The sequence below is a fragment of the Hemitrygon akajei genome, chromosome 13 (assembly GCF_048418815.1).
Source record: "Hemitrygon akajei chromosome 13, sHemAka1.3, whole genome shotgun sequence".
Classification (NCBI taxonomy): Eukaryota; Metazoa; Chordata; class Chondrichthyes; order Myliobatiformes; family Dasyatidae; genus Hemitrygon; species Hemitrygon akajei.
In genome coordinates this window covers 38,574,443-38,597,747 of record NC_133136.1, presented here as the reverse complement: position 1 = coordinate 38,597,747, position 23,305 = coordinate 38,574,443, and the positions used below count along the sequence as shown (strand labels likewise).

The window sequence follows — 23,305 nt, the reverse complement described above, 5'->3', positions numbered from 1 at the left end:
TTCGTCTTGTTATTATCATGTCCTTGCTTCTGTGGTTCAACTTGTCAGTATTCTGTCCTCGCCTCTGTGTGGTAAGTCAGGCTGTCTTTGTTGTTACCCTGCAGTTGGATCTGTCCCTCCCTGTCCTTGCCTCTGTGGGGTAAGTCAGGCTGTCTTTGCCGTTACCCTGCGGCTGGACTGGTCCCTTCTCTTCCCTTTCTTTCTGCAACCCACGCCTGAAGCCTTGCCTGCAACCTCGCCTGTGTCCTCGCCTCGATCACCGTTAAGTTCAGCCACCGGAGTGAGACCGGAGCCTTGCCACGCCAACAGAAGGAACTATCTATCTCTGTCTCTTTCTGTCCCTGTGTTTAGTGTCTGTGTATGAGTCCCGGCCCTATGCCCCGTCCCCAAGGAGGGGTCCTGACTCTGTATAAAGCTTAGGCCCTACATCCTGTTCCCAAGGAGGGGTCCTGGCTCTGTGTTCCGTGTATGAGTCCTGGCCCTATGTCCTGTCCCCAAGGAGGGGTCCTGGCTCTGTGTTCTGTTGTTCCCAGTCCGAGTCCAAGCCCGGTCTCGTCTGCATTAAACACCTGCTTTGTTGTGATGCCTAACTCAGCTATCAGAGTCCGCAACTGCAAAGGGCAACGTTCAGCAGCTTCGTGGTCAGCACTAGCTTGCTCACCACACCCAGGTAAGTTGTGAAGCCTGTGACAATTAACAAACTTAGAAAACCATCCCCTACTTGCATTAAAGCTAATAATATCACTTGACACTTCCTCACTAGCCTCTGAACAAAGGTGACCACACTTTATTTTTTCTTCTTATTAATGATATATTGCTTAGCTTTGTTAATCAATTATTTGCTATTTTAATTCGTTGTTGTACATAATGACATATTGACTTGTTATTTTTTGTTAATCTTCAATAATAATTAATAAAAAAGATTTAAAAATGAAATTGCCAAAGCTTTCACATGAAGATGATTGGAACTGAGTGTTGTTTTTTTCTTTATTTCATGCTCAATGTACAAACTCAACATTTTCTCCATTTTTGTCATAATCAGGTTATGCACTTTGATAACAATCTTTGAAGACACTTGTGATGAATCAATCGCTGCAGTTTATATTTTCTCAGCATTTTTCTTTATCTTTCTGATCATGACTCATCCAGGTCGAGGTAGCGTCCCAGAGCTGTGTTACCTTCACCTGACGTCGCCCTGTTTATAGTTCCCAACTTTTTTTCAAGTTTTAGAGTCGTTCTCTGCCGCTTGGCTGATGGCCCAGGACTTGACATAGGACGCTTAGGAGGCATAGATAAATATTTCAAGCACAAAATCAGTGCATTGTAGGTAATAACAACAAAAGTTTAAGAGCGCAACATCGCACATCCACATGCTGCCTAAACCATTTGGAGACTGGTGGGAGAGAGACTGTGAGACGTGCGCACGGGACTTGTGTTGGCGGGAAAGCAGTGCTTCTCGTCCCAACAGCCTCACACAACTGAGTTTTGGGCTCATATAAGAAGTTGTTAGAAATAGGTTCGACGCATAACTGTGAATTGGCATTGTCTAAAGATGCATATAATGAAGATAGGGTGTATTGGGAAATGAACCTGGTCAGGTATCAGGTCTCTGAGTGGGAGAGTATTTTGGAGGTAGTGATCAGAGTTCTATTTCCTTTACCATAGCATTGGAGAGGGATAGGAACAGACAAGTTAGGGAAACGTCTAATTGGAGTAAGGGGAAATATGAGGCTATCAGGCAGGAGCTTGGAAGCATAAATTAGGAACAGATGTTCTCAGGGAAATGTATGGAAGAAATGTGGCAAATGTGCCGGGGATATTTGTGTGGGGTTCTGCATAGATACATTCCAATGAGACATGGAAAGGATGATAGGGTACAGGAACCGTGGTGCACAAACGCTGTTGTAAATCTAGTCAAGAAGAAAAGAAGAGCTTATGAAACACTAAAAGAACTAGGTAATGACAGGAATCTAGAAGATTATCAGGTTAGCAGGAAGAAGTTTAAGATTGAAATTAGGAAAGCCAGTAGGGGACATGAGAAGGCCTTGGTGGACATTAAGGAAAACCCCAATGCATTCTACAAGCATGTGAAGAGCAAGAGGATAAGACATGAGAGAATAGGACCAGACAAGTGTGACAGTGGAAAAGTGTGTATGGAATCGGAGGAGATAGCAGAGGTACTTAATGAATACTTTGCTTCAGTATTCGCTACAGAAAAGGATCTCGGCGATTGTAGGAATGACTGGCAGCAGACTGAAATGCTTGAGAATGTAGATATTAAGGAAGAGGATGTGCTGGAGCTTTTGGAAAGTATCAAGTTGGATAAGGCACTGGGACCTGATGGGATGTATGCCACGCTAAGGTGGGAAGTGAGGGAGGAGATTGCTGAGCCTCTGGCGATGATCTTTGCATCATCAGTGAGGACGGGAGAGGTTCTGGAGGATTGGAGGGTTGGGGATGTTATTCCCTTATTCAAGAAAGGGAGTCGGGATAGCCCAGGAAATTATAAACAAGTGAGTCTTACTTCAGTGGTTGGTAAGTTGATGAACATTTGGAGAGGTTTAATATGCTTAGGAATAGTCAGCATAGCCTTGTCAAAGGAAGGATGTGCCTTACAGGCCTGATTGCATTTTTGGAGGATGTGACTAAAAACATTGATGAAGGTAGAGCCGTAGATGTAGTGTAGATGGATTTCAGCAAGGCATTTGATAAGGTACCCCATGCAAGGCTTATTGAAAAAGTAAAGAGGCATGGGATCCAAGGGGACATTGCTTTGTGGATTCAGAACTGGCTTGCCCACAGAAGGCAAAGAGTGGTTGTAGATGGGTCATATTCTGCATGGAGGCCGGTGACCAGTGGTGTGCCTCAGGGATCTGTTCTGGGACCCTTTCTCTTCATGATTTTTATAAATGACCTGGATGAGGAAGTGGAGGGATAGGTTAGTAAATTTGCTGATGACATAGGGTTGGGGGTGCTGTGGATAGTGTGGAGGGCTGTCAGAGGTTATAGCGGGAGATTGATAGGATGCAAAACTGGGTTGAGAAGTGGCAGGTAGAGTTTAGCCCAGATAAGTGTGAGGTGGTTCATTTTGGTAGGACAAATATAATGGCAGAAGTTAGCATTAATGACAAGACTCTTGGCAGTGTGGAGGATCTGAGAGATCCTGGGGTCCATGTCGATAGGACACTCAAAGCTGCTGAACAGGTTGTCAGTGTTGTTCAGAAGGTGTATGGTATGTTTGCCATTATCAACCATGGGATTGAGCTCAAGAGCCGTGAGGTAATGTTACAGCTATATAAGACCTTGGTCAGATCCCACTTGGAGTATTGTGTTCAGTTCTGGTCACCTCACTACAGGAAGGATGTGGACACTATAGAGAGAGAGTGCAAAGGAGATTTACAAGGATGGAGGGAATAGGTTATGAGAGTAGGTTGAGTGTAGTTGGCCTTTTCTCCTTAGAGTGACGGAGGATGAGAGGTGACCTGATAGAGGTGTATAAGATGATGAGGGGCATTGATCATGTGGATAGCCAGAGGCTTTTTCCCAGGGCTGAAATAGTTAACGCGGTGGGGCATCGTTTTTTGAGGTGCTTGGAAATAGGTACGAAGGGGATGTCAGGGGTAAGTTTTTCCACACAGAGAGTGGTGGGTGTGTGGAATGCACTGCTGGTGGCAGTGGTGGAATTGGATACAATAGTGTCTTTTAAAATCCTCTCAGATAAGTAGATGGAGCTTAGAGAAATAGAGGGCTATGAGCTACCGAAATTCTAGGCAGTATCTAGAGTAGGTTATATGGTCAGTACAACATTGTGGGCTGAGGGCCTGTAATGTGCTGTAAATTTCTATGTTCTATGTAGAACTGTCACAATTTCACTTTAGCATGCTAATTACAGGTTTCTGTCGCACTGTCTGTGTCTTCTGCCTTTGTGTTTCCTGTGAGTGTGTTTCCATCAACTATGGTCAGGTCTGGTGTGGCTGGCTGATGTTCATCTCTTAGGTTCTCTGTACATTTGAGCAACAGGAAGGTGGTTTAACCACAGTCCTGTGTTTCCAGTGGCTGCCTCGCTGAGTCTGCACACAGACACAAGTGTTACTTGTTAAAAGTACCATCTGTGGTCTCATCCACCCCTAACAGTTGGCATATTTCCTTCATCACTTTCCCTGTGAAATGTGCTCCCTGATCCGAGTCCAGCTGGACTGGGGTTCCCCACCTTGGGAGGATTTCCTGAACTGGAATCCATGTGGTAGAATCCATCCTTGTTGGGAAAGCCACTACCCACCGGGTGAAGTGATCGGGAATTACTAGACTGTAGCTATTCCCCCTGCTTTTGGGTCGGGGTCCCAAGAAGTCAATCTGGATGCTTCCCCAGGGTCCCTTTGGCTGTGACTGATCTGCCAGCTGTAGATTTATGCCCTTACCAGAGTTATGCAGGGCAAATTTGAAACAATGGTGGCAGAATTTCTCAACAGCTCGCCCATCCCTGGCCACCACCAGTCCTGCCACAGGGTGGTAATCATGCTCTGCCTTCCCTGATGCATCACCCCATGATATAATTCCAGTTGTATCTCCCTAACACATGGTAGTACCACGAATCCTTCCTCCCCGTGTGCCCAGCTCCTCTCTGGTCCCTCCTTTTGCACCCTTTCTCCTCCATGTCTCCTTCCCTTCTGCCTCCACCTCTTTATAGAATTTGACTTGTTATGACCCCTGCCCCCTCCGTTGTGAGAATCGCAAGAGCCCTAGTGAAGGGGGGGTCAATGACCCAAGAGAAGAGAGAGATACGTGCGGTGTCCCTCGTTTCACGGCGAGGCAAAAGCTGGCGACTGTGGTCATTGTCTCGTGGAGACACCTTTGTGAATTGGGACCTGTACTACGTGTATACCCTCAGGGCAACGTGGGTGGAGAGATGGAGAGAGATTGCATCATCCCAACCTGATTGACATCTGAGACCCCGTGAGTTCAGATAAAAGAGGGGTTGTAAAGACGGCACCCCAGACGCACCAGAAGACACGCTAGAAATCCTGTGACAGCGTTTAATAGCGACAGCTGGTGGGGGGGTTCGTGTGCGTCTTTTCCTTGCCTGGGATTGGCAACCTCACCACGGAAGAACGACTTAGCTACAGGAGAGGCCACAAGTGAGCGGCCATTCCCCAACGAGACTCCGACAGATCAAACTCATAAAGGTTGGAAAAACCCGCCGGGTAACTGTTCCATTCAATCTCTATCTCTCTCTCTCCAACAAAGTGCACCACCGTGACACCCCAAAAGACGGCAGCTGGTGGAACTGCAGTGACCGCAAGAGACTTTTAGATATACAGCGGACAATATATACATTACCCCTAGACAACGATAGAGCTTATTTCTTATTGATTATTATTATACCTGCGCTTTAGATTGAGTATTGACGACGTATGTTATCTGAATGTTTGGATTAACCTTACTTTTGTGCCCCTTTATAAATAAACACGTTTAAAAATGGTACCATCAGACTTCAGCGGACCTCTCTATCTTTGCTGGTAAGTGATCCAGTTATGGGGTACGTAACAGACTAAACCGGCTTCTGTCATATCTTCCTGCAGGCTTGCAGTTTCAATTGGCTGTTGTTCCTTCTTCTCAGTGATGTCTGCCCACTCGATTCCTTTCTGCTCCTGACTCTCCCCTTTCTGGTCAGCTTTCACTTTGATGACTGCCACCTCTGCTGGCAGACTCACTGCTTCCAGCAGTTTTTGTATTAGGTGTCCATGCCGAATACCTGGCCCTCTGCTATCTGTGACTGCTCTCTGCCTCCCCCCATCTTCAGGAGCTCTATGGGGTATGGGGTGTGTGTAGTCTGAGTTGTCCCACCACTACAACTGGTTCATTTACTTGCACTGACCACGTGGTGCAGTCTGCAGTTCCTAGGCAGCAGGGAAGTCTTTCTGCAATGGGTGTCTGTTTGAATAATAGGCCTCTGGCCTTCTTGTATCCCCATGGACCTGCAGCACAACTGTGTCGAAGTGCCCTCCCTCGTTGCTGCAGTACAGGTGAAAGGGGCGAGCCACATCGGGTAATACTCACTCAGGTGCAGAGACCAGGGCTTTCCTGATATCTGTAAAAGCCCTGGCTCCCAACTCACTTCCTCCAGAGGGGGCTTCCCTCCTTTAATCAAGGCCTAGATCAGGTGCTGTAGTGCTGAGATCCCTAGAATGAAATTACGACAGTAATTAAATAGACCCGTTACTTTCCTCACTCCCTTAATGTTTACTGGGTGGGGCAAGAGTCTGTTTGCTGAGTCTCTGTCATCTGACCCTGGGAAATGGTGTAGCCTAGGTACTGTATGGCTTCCTATCTGAGCCTTGTGTGAACTGATTTTAAACCCCCGTTGTCTTGCAGTATCTCTAAAACACTGGCTATTGCCTCTAAATGACCTGCTTCATCTTCCGAAGCAATTAGTAGATCATCTGCAAATTGTCTAAGCTGGTCGATCCGTACGGCATTAGATAGAGCTTTTCTGTGCCACGACCTTATGGACAAATGGCTGGGCTATTGTGGAAACCCTGGTGGAGTCTGGTCCATGTATACTGCTGCCCACCCAGGGTGGAGGCAAATCGTTCTTGAGACTCAGGTGTCAAGGGGAGCCTGCAAAATCCATTACCAATTCCAGGACTGAAAAAATCTGTATGTTGTGGAGACAAGCTATTCAGGATTGTTGCAGGTCTTGCCACAATGGGATGCAATCTCAGCGAGGTTTTTTAAAGAGCGAGATTGTCTTTTGTTTATGCATATGATCAATCGGGTTTGCTTACTGGCCATGTAGTCGAGTTAGTAGTTGCTGCAGTCTCTCTGAGTATCCCCAGGTGTTTTAGTTCCTTCACTACACCCGAACATCCGCAGGTCACCAGTGCAGGCAGTGGGGGCCATCGCCACATCTTTTACTGACCCAGGCAGTGTCTTCACCATTCTACGATCTGATGGACGGTCAGTTTGGTCACAGTGGGTGCTGATGGGGTGAGAGATTGTGTGTCTGCTGTGACATTCACTTGTTCCTCTTTCCTCTTTTTTGGACACTGCCTTCAACCATGTATGTCCGTATCAGTCACATCTGTAGCATATGAACTCCTTTACCCTCCCACATCTACTCGAACAGTTCCATGCTCCGTGAGCTGGCCGCCGGCAAACAGAACACATCACAGTAGCTGCATCTACTACAGCTGCTTTACAATTTCTCTTGCACTTTCTTCGGTCTATCTCACAGGCCCACAAAACTATCACAGAGTAGGCCGACCCCACTGTTATCCCAAAATCTAAACCTTCCTGGTGGGCTGAGCTCAGGTCTTCCATCAGCATTTTTAGGAAGACTAGGTTGTCCCTCCCTGGATTATCCAATCAATATTCCTTATACACTCAATATTTACGTTCTGCATAATCCATGGGTTCAGTGGTTTGAATGGCGCACGACTGTGCAAGCATTGTGGTGGTCAACTAGTGAGAACAGCGGGAAGAGTTAAAAAGCGAGCGGAGTTTAAAAGGTGACGGCTATTTCTTCAGTGGTTTGAACGGGGCATGACTGCGCAAGCACATGGAGGTCGGCCAGTGAGAACAGCGGGAACAGTTTAAAAAAAAGACAGCTTTACAAAGCGGGTGTCGGAGGAGCGGGCGATGGAGTAGAGGCAGATAGAGAAGGAAGGTTTTGGCTCAACATGGCTCCAGTGATAAGGGGTCAAGGCGAGGTAGTTTATCTGTTTAGAATACAGACAGAGTATGTGTGTGAGGCCAGTTTTCCGTGCTCGGTGTCAGATGTGGGAGGTCCTGGAGACTCCCAGCCTCCCGGATGACCACATCTGCACCAGGTGCATTGAGTGCAGCTCCTTAGGGACCATAATATGGAACTGGAGTTGCAGCTCGATGACTTTCATCTGGTCAGGGAGAGTGAGGATGTGATAGTGAAGAGCTATAGGCAGGTAGTCACCCCAGGACTCCAAGACACTGAGAAGTGGGTAACAGTCAGGAGGGAGAAAGGCAAGAGGCAGATGCTAGAGAGTACCCCAGTGGCTGTTCCCCTTAAGAATAAGTACTCCTGTTTGAATACAGTTGGGGCAGACGGCCTACCTGGGGGAAGCAACAGTGGTTGCACCTCTGGCACAGAATCTGGCTCAGAAGGGTAGGGAAAGGAAGAGGATGGCAGCTGTGATAGGGGACTCTATAGTCAGGGGGTCAGAGAGGTGATTCTATGGACGCAGAAAAGAAACGCAGCTGGTAGTTTGCCTCTCACGTGCCAGGATCCATGATGTTTCTGATCACATCCACGATATCTTGAAGTGGGATGGAGAACAGCCAGAGGTCGAGGTACATATTGGTACCAATGACATGGGCAGGAAAAGGGAGGAGATCCTGAAAACAGACTACAGGGAGTTAGGAAAGAAGTTGAGAAGCAGGAAGGACCTCGAAGGTAGTAATCTCGGGATTATTGCCTGTGCCATGTGACACAGGTGGAGGATAACTGCGTGGCTGAGGGATTGGAGCAGGGGTCAGAGATTCAGATTTCCGAATCACTGGGACCTGTACAAAAGCATGGGTTGCACTTGAATCCGAGGGGGCCCAACATCCTGGCGGGATGGTTTGCTGAGGCTATTGGGGAGAGTTTAAACTAGAATGGCTGGGAGGTGGGAACCAAACTGAAGTGACAGAAGAGGAGGTGATTGGCTCACAAATAGAGAAAGCTTGGAGACAGTGCGAAAGGGAGGATAGGCAGGTGTGATGCACCATCAATAACTCACGCTGAGACGTAGGAAGCGAGGTATCGGCTTTTATTGACTGGAAGAATGAACAACACTACATCCTGGGGAATGAGGCAGAGCAACGGGTCACAGTCGCCTTTATACAGGGGTCTGTGGGAGGAGCCACAGGAGCAGTCAGCAGGGTCTGTGGGAGGAGCCACAGGAGCAGTCAGCAGGGGTCTGTGGGAGGAGCCACAGGAGCAGCCCAGACAGGTATATCTAGTTCACCACAAGGTGATAGAGAAGGGATGTGCTCAGACCGATGTTTTGAGATGTGCCTATTTTAATGCGAGGAGTGTTAAATAAAGTGTTAAAGTGGATGAGCTTAGAGCGTGGATCAGCACTCGGAGCTATGATGTTGTGGCCATTACAAACATGTGGATGGTGCAGGGGCAGAAATGGCTACTTCGAGTGCCAGGCTTTAGATGTTTCAGAAAGGATAGGGAGGGAAGCAAAAGAGGTGGGGGCGTGGCACTGTTGATCAGAGATAGTGTCACAGCTGCAGAAAAGGAGGAAGTCATGAGGGGTTGTTTTCGGAGTCTCTGTGGGTAGAAGTTTGAAATAGGAAGGTATCAATAAACCTACTGGGTGCTTTTTATAGACCACCCAATAATAACAAGGACATCGAGGAGCAGATAGGGAGACAGATTCTGGAAAGGTGTGATAGTAACAGGGTTGTTGTGGTGGGAGATTTTAATTTCCCAAATATTGATTGGCATCTCCCTAGAATAAGGGGCTTAGATGGGGTAGAGCTTGTTAAGTGTGTTCAGGAAGGTTTCTTGACACAATCTGTAGATAAGCCCACAAGAGGCTGTATTTGATCTGGTATCGGGAAATGCACCTGGTCAGGTGCCTGGTCTCTCAGTGGGAGAGCATTTTGGAGATGGTGATCACAATTCTATTTCCTTTACCATAGCATTGGAGAGGGGTAGGAACAGACAAGTTAAGGAAACGATTAATTGGAGTAAGTGGAAATATGAGGCTATAAGGCAGGAACTTTCTCAATCTTTTTATTAAGTTTTAAACATGTATACATAGCAGTCATAATAGTACAAAGAGAGTGGGATTACATTGTTGGTAATTAACACATGTTGATAAAAGCTGTAAGTAGCACCAATATAGTTGACCTCCCAAACTCTTAGTTATACAGAACTAAGAGTTCCTCCTTTTCTGCAGCTGTGACACTATCTCTGATCAACAGTGCCACGCCCCCACCTCTTTTGCTTCCCTCCCTATCCTTTCTGAAACATCTAAAGCCTGGCACTCGAAGTAGCCATTTCTGCCCCTGCACCATCCACATGTTTGTATATATGTCCTTGCTATACAGAAATAAAAAGATTAAAAACCCCCCAAAAAAACCCTAAAAAACCAAATTAATAATCAAAAACAAAGTAAACTAAACTAATCAAAACTAAACTAAACCAAACAAAGCTGGGCTGATTTTATTACATTGGATACAATCATTAATGTCATCAATTCCGCTTCTCTACCTATATTTAAGGTTAATACAAAGGAATAAGAAAAGGTCAGATTACATTCTATGAAAATATTGAATAAATGTCCTCCAATTTCTTCAAATTTAACCAAGGGATCAAAAGTACCACTTCTAATTTTTTCTAAGTTTGAACAAGATATGGTTTGGGAAAACCACTGAGATATAGTCGGAGGATTAATCTCTTTGCAATTCAATAAAATAGATCTTCTAGCCATTAAAGTAGCAAATGCAATCATCCAACAAGCTGAAGAGGGTAAATCCATCATTGTTAGACAAAAAATTGCAGTGATAGGATGAGGTTGTAAATCAATATGCAAAACTGTAGAAATAGTATCAAAAATATCTTTTTTATTTTTCTAAGAGGACAAGACCAAAACATATGAGTCAAAGAAGCTCTCTCAGAATGACATCTATCACAGATCGGACTTATATGAGAATAAAACCGAGCTAATTTATCTTTTGACATATGGGCCCTATGTACCACTTTAAATTGAATCAACGTATGTTTAGCATGAAGAGAAGAAAAGTTAACTAATCGAAAAATTTCCCCCCATTTCTCTATAGATAAGGAGAGTTGAAGTTCCTTCTCCCATCCATTCTTAATTTTATCAGATATACCTGACTGTATTTTCATAATCATATCATAAATGGTTGCTATTAAACCCATTTGATAAGGGTTTAAGCTTAAAAAATTTTTCTGTGGTATCAGTTGGATATGAAATCAGAAAAGTAGATAACATAGTATTCAAAAAATCTCTTAACTGTAAATATCTTAAAAAATGGGATCTGGGCAAATTATATTTATTAGACAACTGTCAAAAGACATGAAACATTTATCCAAAAATAAATCACGAAAACATATTATATTCTTTATTTTCCATACCGAAAAGGCTTGATCCATAACAGAGGGTGGAAAAAATAGATGTAATAGGATTTGATGGAACAAATTCATTCAAGCCAAAAAATTTACAAACTGAAACCGTATTCGTAGTGTATATTTAATTATTGGATTAACCATTTGTTTGTTCAATTTGGAAAGAAAAAAGGGAAGCGAAGTCCCTAAATTGGAAACCATTGAAAACCCTTGTACAGAATTACATTCAAGGTTAACCCATTGTAGACTTACAATTATATTCACACCCTGTCCAAAATATTAAATATCAAATATTAATTGCCCCATAATAAAATCTTAAATTTGGCAGTGCCAACCCGCCATGCTTTTTAGATTTCTGTCAATATTTTTTACTTAACCGAGGATTTTTATTCTGCCATATGTAAGAAGAATTTTAGAGTCAATAGTATCAAAAAAGGATTTGGAAATAAAGATTGGTACTGCTTGAAAAAGATATAAAAATTTAAGTAAAATAATCATCTCAATAGCATTAATTCAACCAATCAATGATAAAGACTAGAAGCTGTCTCAGAGAAACATACGGATGAAATGTGGCAAATGTTCAGGGGATATTTGCGTGGGGTTCTGCATAGGTACATTCCAATGAGTCATGGAAAGGGTGGTAAGGTACAGGAACCGTGGTACACAAAGGCTGTTGTAAATCTAGTCAAGAAGAAGAGCTTACGGAAGGTTAAAAAAAACTAGGAATCTAGAAGATTATAAGGCTAGCAGGAAGGAGCTTAAGAATGAAACTAGGAGAGCCAGAAGGACCCATTGAAGGCCCTGGCGGACAAGATTAAGGAAAACCCCAAGGCATGTGAAGAGTATGTCTACAACCAGTCTACAAGTATGTGAAGAGCAAGAGGATAAGACGTGAGAGAGTTGGACCAATCAAGTGTGACAGCGGGAAATTGTTTATGGAACCGGAGGACTTAGCAGAGGTAGTTAATGAATACTTTGCTTCAGTATTCACTACGGAAAAGGATCTTGTCAATTGTAGGGATGACTTGCAGCAGACTGAAAAGCTTGCGCATGCAGATATTAAGGTAGAGGATGTGCTATTTCCTGGGATAGCCTAGGAAATTATAAGCCAGTGAGTCTTACTTCAGTGGTTGGTAAGTTGATGGAGAAGATCCTGAGAAGCAGGATATATCAATATTTTAAAAGCCATAATATGATTAGGAACAGTCAGCATGGCTTTGTGAAATACAGGTCGTACCTTACAAGCCTGATTGAATTTTTTGAGGATGTTATTAAACACATTGATGAAGGTAGAGCTGTAGATGTAGTGTATATGGATTTTAGCAAGGCATTTGATACGGTACCCCATGCAAGACTTATTGAGAAAATAAGGAGGCATGGGATCTAAGGAGACATTGCTTTGTGGATCCATCATTGGCTTGCCCACAGAAGGCAAAGAGTGGCTGAAATGTTGAAGTTCTTCAAGTTACCTGTCATTGAATGCCTGTTAAAATTGTTGACCAACAAATACAGCTTTCTTAATCTTGACATCAGTTATTTTGTCTTGAATAATGAAGACAGAGAGGAGTGGAGTGATGATGGCACTAAATGGCAACTCCTTTGCTTGCATCCTCAGAAACAACTGTTTAATATCTTTATTTTTCCCTTTCCGAGTTCTTTTGAAGACCCTGACCTGGAGTTAACGCTAACTACGGTTCTTTGTGGGATTGGGACCCACATTTGGAGTTTTATTACTGGTCGTTGTTGTTCGGCACGCCAAGTGCTCGGTCTAGACGTCTGCTCAGTTTTGGAGGCCTAGGATCTCGGGGCTCTGGAGACGGGTGGATCGAAGGTCGGTGTCACGGCAGGATACCCGTGTCGTTTTGGGGAAGTCGGGATATCTATGGCTGTGTGCCCGGATCTTTGGACACAGAGCTCGAAATAAAAGCAACGTAACGGATTTTTAACATCGTACACCAGCAAGCTGTTTGTTATGTCTCCCCACTCACTGTGAAAACAGAGACAGCGCTTTCTCCCTTACTAGGGAGAGAGAGAGCCTGTGGTATGTCGAATACCGGGTGAAATGCGAAGTCTTTGGGGTAACTGCAAGTCTGTGTCTTTACTGTTGCTTTGCTCACACTTGAGTGCTCGGTGGTGGGTGGCGATGCTTTTTTTGCCGGTGGGGGAGTGGTATTGTTGCTTTCTGCCGCTTATGTGCGGGAGGGAGGGGAGTGGGGGGGACTTTGGGGTTCTAACATGTGACTGTTGTTCATTCTTTGAGGCATTCCTCTTTTTGTGAATGGCTGTGAAGAAAAAGCATTTCAGGATGTATATTGTATACATTTCTCTGACATTAAATGTACCTTTGAAACCTTTGAACAGAAATAACAAATACAGGTGATTTCAAGAAATACTGCCTGTTAGGCATATTTCATGGTGATTTTCATGATCTGCAGCCCAAAATCCATAAGATAGTCTTCAGGAAGCAAAATCTTTGTTGTCTGGTGCTATTGGCCCTTTCATTCCAACAACCATATCCCCAACTACCATCTGGGTGATATTTTATTTCCATCTGCTCTTTACAATCTTCACAAATCTGTGAATAAAAGGATGCCATCTATATTAATCCAGTGTAATAATATCATTTGGCCTTGGATTGTCAACATTTGGAAGTAAATGCAAAAAAGTAGCATATTCAAATGACATTTCTCAAATTTAATTGGTCTTTTAAGGTATCATGTAGCATGTATTCAGACAGGATCTGAATAAATATGTTCTACATGTTATCAGGATACAGCATTTCAATAAATGTTAAGAGATAGACATCAAAATTAAAAGCAATCCCTCCCTGAAACCCATAATGTTTCTTGAAAATTTCAGATTCACTTTGACCCTGTCATGTGACTTTCCATAACTGATGTTGATTCGGAACAATAGATTTCAAATCTTTACATTCGTTAGTGGTTTAGGGTGTTGGTGGGACACTGAAATAACTAAACCACTTCCCTCTAAGTTCATTATAAATTCAATAACTTTGGTGTTATCACAGAAGAAACAACGATGAATCTTTCACTGTACAATCCACTTGTTTTGTTAATTGTCGTCTTCCTAGCTCCAGCATGTAAGTAGCAAAATAAGGAATACTTAAATACTTTCTATTCATGAAAGCATTTATTTTAATTATAGTTAATTTATGATGCACATTATAAGCATAGTTTATGGTAAGTACTGTACATTTTCTGTTTTAGCTACATTAATATTTATCTTCTATATATGCCAATAGATCTCTACTTCATTGATTTTATTTCTCATTTGGAGAGGACAACTATATAAAATATGGTTACAAAATTTCAATGAGCAACATGTCAAGCAGCATCTATGGAGGGAAGGAAATTGTAGAAGTGTTGGCTTATTGTTTCTCCAGCCCGTGGCATCTGCTGTTTCTTGTGTCTCCTCGTACTACTATGAACTTTTCCTGTAAATCTACTTCACAATATTTAATTTTTAACTAAGTACGTTTATGTTGAAGATTAATGAGAAGCAAATTAATTCTTGTGGGTTGACTTCCGAGTGGTGGCCATGGGCACTCGCATGGGCCCAAGTTATGCCTGCCTCTTTGTCATCTATGAAAATTAGTCTATGTGTGAAGCCTTCACAGGTTATATTCCCCAACTCTTCCTGCGCTACATTGACAACAGCATTGGTGCTACATCGGGCAACATTAGTATGCTTGTCAATTTTATTAATTTGCCTCTAACTTTCAGCTGTCCCTTAAATTCACTTGGTCCTCCTCTGACACCTCCCTCTTCTTGTTCGATCCTTCTGACCCCAGACTGTTAGCTGTCATCTTTTACAAACCTTCTGATTTCCAGGGTTATCTCGACTATACCTGTTCCCAATTTATCTCCTGTAAAATGCTATTCCCTTTTCTCAGTTTTTTTGTCTTCTGTAGGAGCATGAATGAAGCCACCGTAGAAAGTACTGGTAGATACAGAGCAGCTTCTTTATTCGACAAAACAAGCTACAGCAGGCATGATATGGAGACTGTTATGTACCCCTAGGGTTCATATTTTCTGTGGACAACCACTTTAAAATGTCGGGTGAATGAGTCTGGCTTTTGGACACTGTTTGTGCTGCTAATGAGAGAGAGAGAGAGAGAGAAGAAGAGGGGCGGAGGCATCCTACACAGATGAGAGAGAGAGGGAGAGGGGGAGAGGGAGAGAGGGAGAGGGAGAGAGGGGGAGAGAGAGAGAGAGAGAGAGACATAATTTAGAATCATGGCTTCTTCACTGATTATTTCCCTTTGCTACAAGGACACTCTTCTTTGCTCTTTAACATTCCTGCTGAGACAGCAAGACATGGCCCAGTTTGATGGACATGGACAGTTGATGGATGGCTGGTACCCCATCAGGAGAGATAAAAGGCAGGTGTGCTGAGACACAAGGAGACACGCCACGGGACACTGAAAGAGCATTGTGCACACACTGGAAGGTGGGGGTTTGGAGGATCGATTTGGGGGAATCGATCAGAGGCTCACAGTGTGTGAAGGCAGACCGGTGGGGGCTTGTGTGTGTGTCCACCCTCGCCTGGGTGACAGGCTCACCACTGAAGAACGGTCTGGCCGGGAACAGAGGGGTCACAGTTGGTGACTGCAACAGCACAACAGAACAAGAAGACTGCGGAAGGTTTGCCCGCTGCAACTGCTCACCTCTCGCTCGTTCTCTCTCTCTCTAACAGTACCACAGCAACTACCTCGACTTAAACTGAACTGAACTGAACTCTGCATCATCCTAAGACTATTCATTTACCCCTAGACTTTGAAAGAGCTTGGTTTTGATTTATATTTCCACACTTCTGTATATATCATTGCTAACCTGTTTTATATGTATATTTGTATTTTATTGTACTGTATCACTTAGTTTACTAATAAACACTTTTAGTTACAGTACTACCAGACTCCAACGTATTATTCCATTTCTGCTGGTTTGGTAACCCGGTCACAGGGTACGTGACAAGACACTTCTGGTCGAAAGGTCTCCAGGCTCAACATAGGGCTCGATATTTTATGTGCTAAACATCAAAGAATAACTCCATGCTTACAATAGATGGACAATGCTTTCTTTGAGACTATGCACAAACTTCACACCTCCTGATTGGCAGCCACATCAGACATCAAAATGAACTTTAATCAGCATTGTCTGGTCTGGGATTCACAGCTTTTTTAGCAACCCATTGATCTGAGCTGCACTCCAAATTAAATCCACAATACATATTCAGATGTGAAGACTGGTAGCCAAAGTCATTTTTGTTAAACCCAGAAATCGCTCTAGCATACTCTCATCTTGATCCTCCTGGACAAAAGTAAATTTACATCAACCTAAAGGAGGATTTACTCAAATACGGCAGAAAAATGCCCTGCTCAGAACTCCACCCATCCCCCACCCCCAATTATTTTATGTGGATCTACATCTACAAAAAAAATCTACGTCTACCCTATCATCACTATTTGCTACCCACAAAATGCTAAGCAGAGAGATTGTCCCAGAAATTTGAACAATAGTCTTCAGAATGTAGCTTCGTTTGTATGCCTGTTGGACTTTCCCCTGCTGGCCAACTGCAGTGCAATCACATTCCTCATTCCAGCTTCCTTATTCGACAAAACAAGGTGCAGCAGGCATCATTCGGAGACGCTTTTGGTTGAAAGATCTCCAGGCCCAACATGGGGCTCAATATTTTATGTGCTCAACATCAAAGGAGAACTTTATAGTTACAATGTATGGACAATATTTCCTTTGAAACTACACACAAACTTCACACCTCCCGATTTACATGCACACCACAGACATCTGATTTTAATTAATTTTTATCAACATTGTCTAGTCTGGGGTTCATGTCTTTTATGAACCCATTGTTCAGAGATACAGTCCAAATTAAATCCACAATGCATAATCAGATACGGACACATAGAAACATAGAAAATAGGTGCAGGAGTAGGCCATTCGGCCCTTCGAGCGTGCACCGCCATTAAGTATGAGCATGGCTGATCATCCAACTCAGAACCCTGTACCTGCTTTCTCTCCATACCCCCTGATCCCTTTAGCCACAAGGGCCATATCTAACTTCCTCTTAAATATAGCCAATGAACCGGCCAATGAACTTGTCATTTGTTAAATGAAAATGTGCTAATCCCCAAATTCCCTCTAACACCTTTGACACATCTATTCCCAGGATGCGGTTTTGGGTTTCTCTCCCTCTACTATTGATGCTCCCCTCACCCGAATCTCCTCCATTTCCTGTACATCTACACTCACCCCATCTTTCCTCTGCAGTAATAGTGATAGAGTCCCTCTTGTCCTTGCCTACTCGCCCATCTCGCCCATCAACCTCTGCATCCGACACATTATCCTCCGCAATGTACACCATCTGTAAAGGAAACCTACCACTAATCATATCTTTACCTCCCCCCACCCCCCGCTTTCTACAGCAATCAATCCAGTGCCATATTGAGCTGAGTCCATTACTCTCTGCACATTCTTACACTCTTGTACAATCGAATTGCTGTGCAAGGCCATGGTACAACTACTCTAGGGTTATCCCTGTCAACGGTAATTAGAGATGGCTAATAATTGCTGGCATTGTCAGTGATGTTCACAACCTGTGTGTGAATAATCATGTATGTGAAATAAAATGTCAGTATCTTCTATATATTGCAGATCCCGGAGCTAAAATTATTGGAGGTCATGAAGTCAAACCACATTCAAAACCTTATATGGCATCTCTCCAAATAGATTTCAGGAACGGTTCGTTTGCTCCCTATTGCGGAGGTGCTTTGATCAGACCAAACTGGGTACTAACTGCAGCACACTGTGAAAAGTAAGCTGTGTGGTGTATGAGTGAAAAAGATATTTTGTGATTAACATACAAGTGCTTAGCTCCCAATCCTAGCTTTCATAAAATAATTCCTTTTGCACTGTTGTCACATCGTCATTAATATGTGTATCACCGTATTATTGGCATTTATTTTTATTAGCAAGTGTCAGTTTGAATGGTCAGATATATACTTAGTGGGCACATTATTAGGTACCTTCTATAGCTAAAAAAAGTGGCCACTGAGTGTCTGTTCATGGTCTTCTCCTGCTGTAGCCCGTCTACTTCAAGGTTTGACATACTGTGAGTTCAGAGATGCTCTTCTGAACACCACTGTTGTAACACGTGGTTATTTGAGTTACTGTTGACTTCCTGTCTGTTTGAACCAGTCTGGCCATTCTCATCTTCCCTCTCTCCCCAACAAAGTGTTTTTGCCGACAGAACTTCTACTCACTGGATGCTTTTTCTTCTTTATCACACCATTCTCTGTAAAAGTTAGAGAATGTTTCACCCGAAAATCCCAGGAGACCAGCAGATACTCAAACCATCCTGTCTGGCACCAACAACCATTCCACGGTCAAATTCACTTAGATCACATTTCTTACACATTCTGATATTTAGTCTGAACAACAACTGAATCTCTTGACCATGTCTGCAAGGAGTAATTTACAATGAGCTTGTCTGATGAACACTTTGAAACAATTTCAATCAGGAGTATAGTCTTGGCCCTTGCTTGAACACCGATTGGCTTTTGGAATCTGCACATTAACTACCAAATATAATGTTGCTGAATTGTAGATTTCCATGAAGTTTACTATTTGTTTGTTGCCTGCCTGATGAATTTCTGTAAACTATTTTTTAAGCAAAGTGTAATTAATTATCTTTATTATCGATTGGTAACAGAACAATTGCATCAGGCCAGGATCTTCTAGCAGTTCTTGGAGCCCATGTTTGTTCAAAGATTGAGAGAAGTCAACAAAGACTGCGCATCATCAAACAGATTCCCATTACAAAATTCAACAACCTGACTATGAAAGATGATATCATGCTGCTGCAAGTATGCATTTTTTTCTCATTCTTAAGCAGTTTAAAGTAGTTAATTTGCTTATTAGCAATGTTTACTTTACTGAACAACAACTGTTGAATGGCTTTTGTGACTGAGATGAGAATTATTGATTGTGGAGAATATTAGTATTGGCAATGATCCCTCCCATCCGTCCAACAGTCTCCTTGATTCCCTTCCGTCAGGCAGGTGGTTCTATAGAAATACGACAAGAACTGTGAGGATGAGAAACAGCTTCTTCCCCTAGGCTGTAACATGACTCAACTCCCTGCCACCACCCAGGTCTCATCAGTTATGAAGCGCCAGTAGCTCGTACTCTTTACTTTTTAACTGTGCAACTTATTATTTGTTAATTTAATTGTGGTCATATTACTTCATGTGTTATGTGTATGAGGTACAGTATATGTACTGTGTTGTGACCTTGGTCAGGAGGAAAGTTGTTTTGTTTGGCTGAATACATGTGTACGATTGAATGACAATAAATTGAACTTGAGCTGTCTAAGCCTGGGTAATATCACAGTTAACCTTGTCCTTGACATACAAAGGGTTAATAAGTTAATTTGGCACATGGGTATAATTGGGGGGCTGGGTTCATTGGGCTGGAAGGGCCTATTACTGTGTTGTGTCTTTAAACTAAATTAAATATAAACTTTAATTAAAAGTGTGACAGCTGCTAAGTCTGACTTATTGGAGTTTCATCATTAACAAAGAAAGAGTTAGATAGTAAAGAACCTTCACAGTAGAATTAGTGCTTTATGACCATCATCCACATCACAATTTTCATGACAAATTATCGATTCCATCATACGAATTGTAATTGGTATTTAATTTTATTGGTCACTTTTAATTGAGTCTCTGTCCCTTTGATCATCTGAAAATAAGAAAGAATTCTGGAAAACAAAAAATTTAAATAGATAAACTAACAAATCTCTTCAGGAGTAAAGAGATCATTCAAGATATTTTTCACTTTTTGGATCAGAAATATGTGAATTCAATGTTTTTGTGTCAACAGCTCGAGACTGATGCAGAAATCAACCAGTATGTGAATGTGCTCAACCTTCCCAAAGGAGGAATCACCGACATGAAATCTGGAACAATGTGCACCGTGGCAGGATGGGGAAAAACAAAAATAAAAAATTACTCTGACACACTTCAAGAGGTGAACGTCAAGGTAATTGATCGCGGAGAATGCAACGGCATGTGTTATTACGATCAGCATCCTAAAATAACTAGGAACATGATCTGCGTTGGTGACAGCAAAGGCAGTGTAAATGCATGTCAAGTAAGTATGCATATTGGATTAAGTATAAAAACCCCAGTGATTCACCGGTGCCTTCTATAGATTGAAACTTTCCACCCTTCCTCAGTGTTACTGACTCTTAACTGCTTTCTGAAGGGCTACTCAGTTGCATTAAAAAGTCTTCAGAATGTGGTCCAGCGTTACATTAGGGAAGCTAAGGGAAACAAGTTTAGGCCATAAATGCTACACTTACAGGCAATGTCCACATCCCCAGGTAGATTAAAAAAATAATAATCAGGTAAGTAAATATGTATGTGTTGATTATGGAGGAACCATTTTCTCGCATCTCATATCTAAGCCCTGAATTTAGATGTCAACATAACTTACTATGATTTCTCTACCAATAAACTTTGTCTACCGTCAGTGTGATGATGAAGTGTGCAGATGCAAGATAACAGAGTCAATCTGGAGGAATGTAACGTATTGACATGTCTAAAATGTAAAGAGAATTTATTCTAAATCGTGTCAATTTGAAAATAAGGATCATGCTAGATCTAGTTCTCTGTCCGATCCTAACATCCAGTTGGGGACAGAGTGGATCAGTCTGTCTGACACTCTGTACCCATGAGGTGTCCTGTGAGACAGGCCAGGCTCGGGACGCTGAGCAGAATCAGGAATTGGATCCTGAGGATTTGCCTCCATGAATATCCTGACAGCCTTCAACAGCTCACACTGAAAAATGTCAGAGATGATTAAAAACTATACAAGCATATTTAATAAAAATTGTTTAAAGGCAACTGAACATAATAGCAAATAAATAAAAAAGGTTAAAATAAAGTAAATTTAATGGACCATTACCCGTTATTTAGTTATTTCACAGATCAGTAACTCCATTCAGTGAAGGAGGTTACTGTTCTTGTGTCAGCTAGTCTTGCTTAAAAGCAGGGGGTCGGGTACAAAGTGAATCTGGCCAGATGCACGAGCTGGGTTCAGTGGAGAGTTGAGTGGCAGAGCGGAGGGACAGCTACACCAGCATTTGACATCTGTTTCATTCTGAACTTCCACATTCCACCAGAATTTGAAGTCAAACTGAAGTACAGATTGCAGATGGCTGACGGTTTTCTACACAATGGCTAATTTAGGAATAAACTCAATCCAGGCCATGGGAAACATTCCACGAAAAGACTCTTTGTGAGTCCAGTTACCTACATTTGCTCCTAAAGTAAACTCACACCTCCTCTGGGTACAGCTGGGCACGGATAATGAATTGTGATGTGATGTCAAACTGACAGTTTACAGTCTGTCACTTTAGCTAATTCTGTTCAATTGTCACCTTCATCTTTTTCTCTCTCTTCCAGGGTGATTCAGGCGGCCCTTTGATATGCGACAAAATGTATACTGGGATTGTGTCCTTTGGCACAATAGACTGCCAATATCCTGCAGTGTACACTTTACTAACAAAGAGATACATTGATTGGATTCGGGATACAATTTGTTACCCACTGAAGAATGCTGAAGAGCTGTACTGAGTTATCACAATCCTGCTTCACTCTGCTTTACTCACACTGATGCTCAGTTAATTGGCCTAGAGGGCCGGCTTGCCTCTATCCTTACCTTTTCTGTTTTGCATAAAATGTTACAGCAAAGTGCAATAAAAAACAATAATTATCAAATTCCTTGCCTTGTGAAATCCCTGTCCACTGATGTAAGTTATGAAAGTGAACTGAACCACATGTAGGTGACATTTTAGACTAGCAGCAGTGACTTGCTTTGCACCATAGAGATGTCGATAGTGGAGGCAATCAGATTGTGAGATCATTAGGATTTGCATTAAAATATCACAGATTGATGGTGGAGTAGCTTTATAGAGGTTGTAGCAACTTCATGGGCGGAAGGGCATGGTAGAATGGTCGAAAAAGTCTAAGAAACCCCAGTTGTAGGTTGCACACTTTGAAGGCAGCCACTGCAGGGAAGCTGCATAGATAGATAGATAGATAGATACTTTATTCATCCCCATGGGGAAATTCAACTTTTTTCCAATGTCCCATACACTTGTTGTAGCAAAACTAATTACATACAATACTTAACTCAGTAAAAAAATATGATATGCATCTAAATCACCGTCTCAAAAAGCATTAATAATAGCTTTTAAAAAGTTCTTAAGTCCTGGCGGTAGAATTGTAAAGCCATGTTGAATGAAATCAAATTGGGATAATTAACATGATTGAGAGTTGAAGAACTGTGGGAGGGAGGGAATAAGGAAGGGAGTGTGCCACTCTAAAACAGAGGTCAGAAAGATAAATGAAGATCTGAGATGTAGAAAGAGTGTTTGAGAAATAGATGAGTTTCAGGGTGAGACGTGATTGGGAAATGAGAATGAAAGACACAGGACATGGTGATTTGGCATTAAAAGGAAAGTCGTATCAAAGAACCAAAGTCTGAAAATGAATTATGATCTTTATTCATCATTCTGCATTTAGAATTAGCACAACACAAGAAAAAATGGATGAATTTTAGCCTTGAGGTGCTTTTTGAAAATTGATTAAGCTGCAAGTATCTTATTTTTGGAACCTACTTACTGGATTTCATGATTCTATAATAACAAAACAATGCATGCTGAATTGTACAATGGTAATTCAAATTCATTTATCTGTCTCTATTTGTGTCAGGAGGAAATTGTCACTCATTTCTTGCTACCTCACCTAAAATATTCATAATCCTGTTAACATCTGACAGTCAGACTGTTCATTTAATTGGATTTGGATTGGTTTATTGTTGTCAAATGTACTGAGGTGCAGTGAAAGCTTGTACTGCATACTGTTCATACAGATCAAATCATTACACACGGCATTGCGATAGAACATGGTAAAGCAAGAACAGAGTGCAGAATAAAGTGAAACAATTACAGGGAAAGGCAGTGTAGGTAAAGATAGAAGGTGCAAGATCGTAATAGACTAGACTGTGAGGTTAAGAGTTTGTCTCCTTGTACTGGAGAAACATTTAATAGCCTTATATCATCAGGGTAGAAAAT

At 42.4% G+C, this 23,305-nt stretch overlaps 1 protein-coding gene across 3 annotated transcripts; it reads left to right on the top strand.

The window, feature by feature from the left end:
• The first annotated feature begins 574 nt into the window (after positions 1-574).
• On the top strand, positions 575-21,947 carry LOC140737778 (granzyme K-like). 3 transcript variants are annotated; one of them, XM_073064413.1, is made up of 5 exons: positions 575-670; positions 17,818-17,977; positions 18,875-19,028; positions 20,047-20,205; positions 21,633-21,947. In XM_073064413.1, the coding sequence occupies exons 1-5, from the start codon at positions 583-585 to the stop codon at positions 21,801-21,803; spliced, it is 732 nt and encodes a 243-aa protein (XP_072920514.1). In that variant the 5' UTR covers positions 575-582; the 3' UTR covers positions 21,804-21,947. The 3 variants fall into 3 exon arrangements, with proteins under 3 accessions (XP_072920514.1, XP_072920512.1, XP_072920513.1); XM_073064411.1 differs by having other exon boundaries at positions 20,047-20,316; XM_073064412.1 differs by lacking the exon at positions 575-670 and adding an exon at positions 14,123-14,225 and having other exon boundaries at positions 20,047-20,316.
• The last annotated feature ends 1,358 nt before the right edge of the window (positions 21,948-23,305 follow it).

Excerpts from the sequence above, each read along its gene's own strand:
- LOC140737778 (XM_073064411.1), top strand. The coding sequence starts at position 583 with ATGCCTAACTCAGCTATCAGAGTCCGCAACTGCAAAGGGCAACGTTCA. Across the intron at positions 671-17,817 it reads AGCTTGCTCACCACACCCAG|ATCCCGGAGCTAAAATTATT; the intron begins GTAAGTTGTGAA and ends TATATATTGCAG. Across the intron at positions 19,029-20,046 it reads ATGATATCATGCTGCTGCAA|CTCGAGACTGATGCAGAAAT; the intron begins GTATGCATTTTT and ends TTGTGTCAACAG.